Source organism: Papio anubis, chromosome 1 (genome assembly GCF_008728515.1).
Source record: "Papio anubis isolate 15944 chromosome 1, Panubis1.0, whole genome shotgun sequence".
NCBI lineage: Eukaryota > Metazoa > Chordata > Mammalia > Primates > Cercopithecidae > Papio > Papio anubis.
The window spans coordinates 124,849,396-124,856,005 of NC_044976.1; the positions used below are offsets into that span (position 1 = coordinate 124,849,396).

General features: G+C 47.5%; 2 protein-coding genes across 17 annotated transcripts in view; both read left to right on the forward strand.

Moving 5' to 3' along the window:
* The window catches only part of LOC116269731 (ubiquitin-associated protein 2-like), a 38,615-nt gene extending 37,249 nt beyond the window's left edge, over positions 1-1,366 (forward strand). For 8 of the 15 annotated variants that reach the window (XR_004177464.1, XR_004177462.1, XR_004177463.1 and 5 more), the window contains one exon: positions 742-1,366. Coding sequence is in view for 10 of the 15 variants with exons in the window: in XM_031653222.1 (XP_031509082.1) it covers positions 742-780 (39 nt within the window). In the remaining 5 variants the exon portion in view is untranslated. Of the gene's footprint in view, positions 1-63; positions 715-741 lie in introns of those variants that run through there. The other 7 variants (XM_031653217.1, XM_031653214.1, XM_031653221.1 and 4 more) reach the window with 3 other exon arrangements.
* A 1,079-nt stretch (positions 1,367-2,445) lies between these two features.
* Positions 2,446-5,795, forward strand: LOC101023324 (HCLS1-associated protein X-1). 2 transcript variants are annotated; one of them, XM_003892716.4, is made up of 7 exons: positions 2,446-2,622; positions 3,320-3,438; positions 3,614-3,801; positions 4,833-4,884; positions 5,037-5,143; positions 5,296-5,386; positions 5,532-5,795. In XM_003892716.4, exons 1-7 carry the CDS (start codon positions 2,570-2,572, stop codon positions 5,615-5,617), a joined length of 696 nt encoding a protein of 231 aa, XP_003892765.1. In that variant the 5' UTR covers positions 2,446-2,569; the 3' UTR covers positions 5,618-5,795. The 2 variants fall into 2 exon arrangements, with proteins under 2 accessions (XP_003892765.1, XP_003892763.1); XM_003892714.4 differs by having other exon boundaries at positions 2,447-2,622; positions 3,176-3,438.
* The last annotated feature ends 815 nt before the right edge of the window (positions 5,796-6,610 follow it).

The window sequence follows — 6,610 nt, forward strand, 5'->3', positions numbered from 1 at the left end:
TACAAATTTGTACCACTAACTAGACACCTTTTTCCTCCCCATCATCCTCCCATTCCCCTGCAGACGGGCAGCGGGCAACGTAGCCAGACCAGCTCCATCCCGCAGAAGCCCCAGACCAACAAGTCTGCCTACAACAGCTACAGCTGGGGGGCCAACTGAGGCCCTGACCCTCTTCTCCCGGTCCCATCTTCTGAGAGGGCTTCTCAGCCTGGAAACTATGGAAACAACATCAAAGAGAAAGGAATGTGGGGGGTTTCCGCTGCCCCCCACCCCCAGCGGCCCACCCCATGCCTCAGCTTCATGTCTGTCCCATTCCTATACCATCCCCACCCTGTTGTATGTATTATAGGATTTGTATTTTCTCCTTTTTTTTCCCCCCTTCCATTCCTTCTCCCCTCTTGCATTCAAGATTATGAAACTTTGCTATGGGCCCTGCCCTTCCTTTGCTTCCTCCTGTTCACCCTGGTGGTGTACGGATGAGGTGGGGAGGTGGGACCCCCAAATATATATCAGCCCAACAGCCCTAAGTCTCCTCCTTTATTATTAGGAAAACAACAACAACAAACAAAAAAAAAATGGCGTCATGAATATGAACAGCATTGTCAGATGAATTAGTTGAAGTGTTTTTTTTTTTTTTTTTTTTTTTTGTACTGTGTCCTCAAATTTAATGGATTAATGTGTCTTGTATATATAAAAAGAAAACCTCTACCTTCAGCCTCTGCCTATTCTTGCTCCGTCTAGGACATCCTCAATTTCGTCGATGACCAGCTTGGTGAATAAGTATTACTGTACCAACGGGGCCTCCTCTAGCAGGCCCCTGAAGGCAGTGGAATAAAATGAAATCTTCGCCCTTTAAGAACTCCTGACCTTAATGTGGTAGTAGTATCTTGTCCTTGAGGGGATTTCCTTCCCTTCACCCCTAAGACTTTCACAACCTGTTGACTGGAAAGAACCACCACAAATCTTCATTTCCTCCAGAAACTGCTACATCTACAGCCGATTTCAGGCAGTAAAGGGAGAGGGATAGAGGAGATTGGGTGGAAAATGGAGAGGATCAAGAAGGAGCTGAGACCATTTCAAAGGAAAAAAATGGCTTTATAGAGTTTTAAGTTATGACTTAAATGGGTCCAGGTAAATAAACTAAAAAGAAGTAAAGGCAACATGTATCGTCTGACAGAACTAAATCTTGGAGTAGGGTGACGGATAAAAGACTACATACTGGGTACAGTGTACACTGCTCGGGTGATGGGTGCACTAAAGTCGCAGAAATCACTAAAGAACTCATCCATGTAACCAAACACCACCTGTACCCCAAAAACGAAATAAAAAAACCAAAACCTTGGGGCACATTCCCCCTAGGAATGGACTACTGTAGTAGTTGCTTCTTGGGTGCTTTTCTGTGACATAGCTATACCCAATTCTTTGAAAAAGAATCTAGAGCCAAGTCTGGCTTGGGGATGGGGTACAGGGAGAGGCAGGTTTCGGATAGGCTTTGAAAATCGATACAACAGTAAACAAAATGAGGCCAGTCGCTTTGGGAGGCCAAGGTGGGCAGATCACCTGAGGTCGGGAGTTCGAGACCAGCCTGGTCAACATGGTGAAACCCCGTCTCTACAAAAAATACAAAAGTAGCCGGGCAGGGTGGCATATGACTGTAATCCCAGCTACTCAGGAGGCTGAGGCAGGAGAGAACCTGGGAGGCGAAGGTTGCAGTGAGCCGAGATGGTGCCACTGCACTCCAGCCTGGGAGACATGAGAGAAAAATTTGTCTCAAAAAAAAAAAAAAAAAAGATACCAAAGGGATACTTTTTTATCGCCCCCAATTTGTTCCTTCTCAGGACACAACTAGTTTCCCTTCCCTTACAAATCCTTTGTCTTGCTGGTTGCAGAGCCTGCTTAGATAAAAGAATCCTATATGGTTATAACAAACTCCCTAGTAGCTAGAGAGGTGGAGGAAGTTAAGTCCATGCGTCTCTTATGTCTTGATCTCTTCTCTGGGGAATTCAATACTAGAAAGAGCTTGGAAAAGCATTTTGTTCATCCCTCTAACAGCAGACGTCACCCAGGTCAGTCAAAAGGAACGCCCGAGTAAGAGGCGAGGTGGCTTCTGCTGTTAGGCTGGCCAGCCCCGGGGGTGGGGAGGTTGAGGGATGCCATCAAGCCGGTTCATCTGTGCGGCTGGGCTGCCCTCTGGCGGCTTTATGCGGGTGCCATCCAGAGTCAAACCCTCGAAATCGCTTTTCGGACTGAGTTGTCTCCAGAAAGAAGAACAGGTTTAGGAGGAAGGCGGTCATAGGAAACTGAAAGTGCGTCACGCTCACTCCCGTCACGGAAACTGGTCTCTAAAAGGTGGGGTAAAGGTAAAGCCTTTCAAATTTGAGGAAGACTTTCCGTCCCGCCTCCCTTGCATGTCCGGCTTACAGTCGTTTACGACAGTGTCAGGATCGCGGGCTTGCTTTCCGGTAGCGTGGGCTGACGCCTCGCTCAATTTCCCACAGGGCTGCGCAGGTTTGCCCCTTCTGCGAATGGTCCACTGGAGGGGTTCAAAGGTTCGCGTCCCAATACGGGAATGAGCCTCTTTGATCTCTTCCGGGGCTTTTTCGGCTTTCCTGGACCTCGGAGGTGAGAGTAGGTCCGGCTTGGACAAGGGTGGGGGTCGTCTGAGGGGAGCTTGACCCCTACGTCTTATTTTTTGGAAAAGCATCCTCTGTCCCACTCCTTCAACTCCTGTAGAGAGGACAGAAGTCGCAACATTGAATACTCACCCCGCCACAGTAACCAAGGCGGTCGTTAAGAGGAGAAACAGCAAACTAAGCCTTTCTCCAACCTGGGGTGATGCAACAGGGACCCGGGCGGGGAAGACAATGGGGGTCGGGAGAATAGGACAGTGAGCAAGTGAGCAGGACCTTGGGAGAGAGGGGAGGGACTCTGGGGGAAAGTGTAAGAAGGGAGCTGCGAGCTGTCTGACTTTGATAAAAAAAAAAAAAAAAAAAAAAAAAGGAAGAAAGAAAGAACTGTCAGCCATTGTATTAATGTTTTGATGCGGCAACCAGTCCTCCGACCCTCTCCCCAGCTTCCCAGACCCCTTGCTCTTGTCCCACTTTGCCACCCATGAGTTGATTTTATGGCTTAAATCGTGCTGACATCTTGGTGGCCAATCTGCCTCCACTCTCAGCCACAGAGATCCCTTTTTTGGAGGGATGACTCGAGATGAAGATGATGATGAGGAAGAAGAGGAAGAAGGGGGTTCATGGGGCCGTGGGAACCCAAGGTTCCATAGTCCTCAGCACCCCCCTGAGGAATTTGGCTTCGGCTTCAGCTTCAGCCCAGGAGGAGGGATACGTTTCCACGATAACTTCGGCTTTGATGACCTAGTACGAGATTTCAATAGCATCTTCAGCGATATGGGGGCCTGGACCTTGCCTTCCCATCCTCCTGGTGTGTGGCTTTCCCTGAGGGACAACCTGCGGTTTCTAGTGGGTTGGTGGGTGAAATAAAGAGCCTGCAGGGAGTAGCTGGGGGATGGGAAGTGTGAGAAGACTGATGATTTCAGGGAGATTTATAGAGCCCAAGTCCTTTCCCACCCCAGCAAACACCTGCCACCTTTCTGCAGAACTCCCAGGTCCTGAGTCAGAGACACCTGGTGAGAGACTGCGGGAGGGACAGACACTTCGGGACTCAATGCTTAAGTATCCAGATAGTCACCAGCCCAGGATCTTTGGGGGGGTCTTGGAGAGTGATGGAAGAAGTGAATCCCCCAAACCAGCACCAGACTGGGGCTCCCAGAGACCATTTCATAGGGTGAGTATCCCATCGGGTCCTAAAGTGAGAGCTTGTGAGAGACCACTAATAAAGTGCAAAGACTGGCCAGGCGCGGTGGCTAACGCCTGTAATCCCAGCACTTTGGGAGGCCGAGGGTGGATCACCTGAGGTCAGGAGTTCGAGACTAGCCTGGTCAACATGGTGAAACCATGTCTCTACTAAAAATACAGAAAATTAGCCGGGCGTGGTGGTGGGCACCTGTAATCCCAGCTACTCGGGAGGCTGAGGCAGGAGAATTGGTTGAACCCAGGAGGTGGAGACTCATGTCAAAAAAAAAAAAAAAAGTACAAAGATTGCACTTTTTTTTTTTTTTTTTGAGACCCAGCCTTGCTCTGTTACCCAGGCTGTGGTGCAGTGGCACAATCTCAGCTCACTGCAACCTCCAATTCCCAGATTCAAGTGATTCTCCTACCTCAGCCTCCTGAGTAGCTGGGATTACAGTCACCTGCCAAACGCCCGACTAATTTTTGTATTTTTAGTAAAGGCGGTGTTTCACCATATTGGCCAGGCTGCTTTCGAGCTCCTGACCTCAGGTGGTCCACCCACCTTGGCCTCCCAAAGTGCTGGAATTACAGGTGTGAGCCAACATGCCTGGCCAAAGATTGCAATTCTTGTTTGAATCTGATAGCCTTGGGCTGGAATCCTAAGCCCTCCATTTAGTGTTTTCTGTTTTCTCTATTAAGCTTGTGGGATTTTCTTTGGGGGGGAGATGGGTGTTCTGTTTCTTAAAAAAAAAAAAAAAACAATAAACCATCACTGGTCCAGATAATTCTTGGATAAGGCAGGATTGTGCACAGAGTATAGGCATATATCAGTTCAGGAAGTCTTTCTGGTAGAAGGATACATAAAACATCCAGGAAGGAGGAAGGAGTGTATAAATAAAGCTATTCTGAATGGAATTATCTCCCCGGGGGCAGGGAGTTTTGGAGCTCAGGATTAGTTTGAGGTCTATGACCTTTCAAATTTCAGATTAGAAGATGTCTTTTCACTTACTATGGTTTCTTCTGCAGTTTGATGACATATGGCCTGTGGACCCCCATCCTAGAACCAGAGAGGACAATGGTAAGTCTGGAGGAAGGGGAAGTTTATCAGCCTTTTGTTATTCTTCTGAAGTTCTGTCCATTTTCCCTCCCTGAAGTTTCTTCCTGTACACTTGTCTCCTTTTTTCCCTTGGACTCTTTCTCTCCTGCTTCTTCATCTCTCTGCTCTTCCAGATCTTGATTCCCAGGTTTCCCAGGAGGGTCTTGGCCCGGTTCTACAGCCCCAGCCCAAATCCTATTTCAAGAGCATCTCTGTAACCAAGATCACTAAACCAGATGGGGTGAGTTGAAAGAAAGAGGTAAAGGAAATTGTGGCCAGGGAATGAATGCCCTGAAACAGGAATCTCTGTAAATAAACAGGGATCTCTGTAAAGAAACTGCTGAGCGTTATCTTTAGTGATGTGAGGAATATGGTGGGGACTTCTCCTTGTAGATAGTGGAGGAGCGCCGGACTGTGGTGGACAGTGAGGGCCGGACAGAGACTACAGTAACCCGACACGAAGCAGAGAGCAGTCCTAGGGGTGGTAAGTTAAAAGACAAAGGGGTTCATCTCAAGATTCCTTGGGGAAGGGAACTCTTACTCTTCTACCCTTGAATATTATTTCTCTCCTTTGCTTCTGCCTGGTCTCTTTCATTTAGCCTATTTGTGTGTATGACTTTCTTCCTTAGATCCAGAATCACCAAGACCTCCAGCCCTGGATGATGCCTTCTCCATCCTGGACTTATTCCTAGGACGTTGGTTCCGGTCCCGGTAGCCTTGTTAACCCTCAGAGGCCTTCAGAGTCCTTTCCACCTTTCACCCATTGCCCACCATTAATAAGCTTAGCTTCTCCTTTTGCCACCTCAGGGGCTTGGATATGTGGAATAGTGAATTGGGGGCATGTCAGTTTGTCACTCACCCAAACTGACCAATAAAACTTTTATTTATGCTAATTATTTGTCTTGGTTTTGTCAAGGCTATTTCAGTTTCTAGAACCATCCAACACTTCCGAAATTATCTTGGTCCTCTACCTTCTCCTTATTCCTTAACTTTTTATTCTACATCTAAAACCTGAGTAGAAAATGATTTTTCTTTCTCAAGCAAGAAATAAATTTAAAAAGAAAAAAAAGAGGCCAGGTTTGGTGGCTCACACCTGTAATCCCAGCACTTTGGGAGGCTGAGACAGGCAGATCACCTGAGGTCAGGAGTTGAAGACCAGCCTGGCCAACGTGGTGAAACTCCGTCTCTACTAAAAATACAGAAATTAGCTGGGCATGGTGGCGGGTGCCTGTAATCCCATGCTGAGGCAGTAGAATCACTTGAACCCAGGAGGCGGAGGTTGCAGTGAGCCAAGACCGTGCCATCGCACTCCAGCGTAGGCAACAAGAGCAAAATTCCATCTCAAAAAAAAAAAAGAAAAGAAAAATGATTTTTCTTACTGAGGAGATAACTAGAAATAATTTCAGGAAAACTTCTAGAATTTCTAGAAAGGGATACATCAGATTCCCAAAAAGGGGTGTGGGTGTGGAAGTGTGGATCACTGACTGGAGAGTTCATGAGGTAACTGAGGAAGTACATGGGTAAATTTTCCTTACTTTACTGGCCTTAAAAAAATTGTTATGTGGCTGGGCGTGGTGGCTCACGCCTGTAATCCCAGCACTTTGGGAGGCCGAGGCAGATGGATCATGTGAAGTCTGGAGTTCGAGATCAGCCTGACCAATATGGTGAAACCCCGTCCCTACTAAAAATACAAAAATTAGCCAGGTAT

What these genes read in the sequence shown, in the direction of transcription:
- LOC101023324 (XM_003892714.4), top strand. Translation starts at nt 2,570, where the DNA reads ATGAGCCTCTTTGATCTCTTCCGGGGCTTTTTCGGCTTTCCTGGACCT. An exon ending in CCCAGAGACCATTTCATAGG is followed by an intron (nt 3,802 to 4,832) that starts GTGAGTATCCCA and finishes TTTCTTCTGCAG; the next exon opens with TTTGATGACATATGGCCTGT. An exon ending in AGATCACTAAACCAGATGGG is followed by an intron (nt 5,144 to 5,295) that starts GTGAGTTGAAAG and finishes TTCTCCTTGTAG; the next exon opens with ATAGTGGAGGAGCGCCGGAC.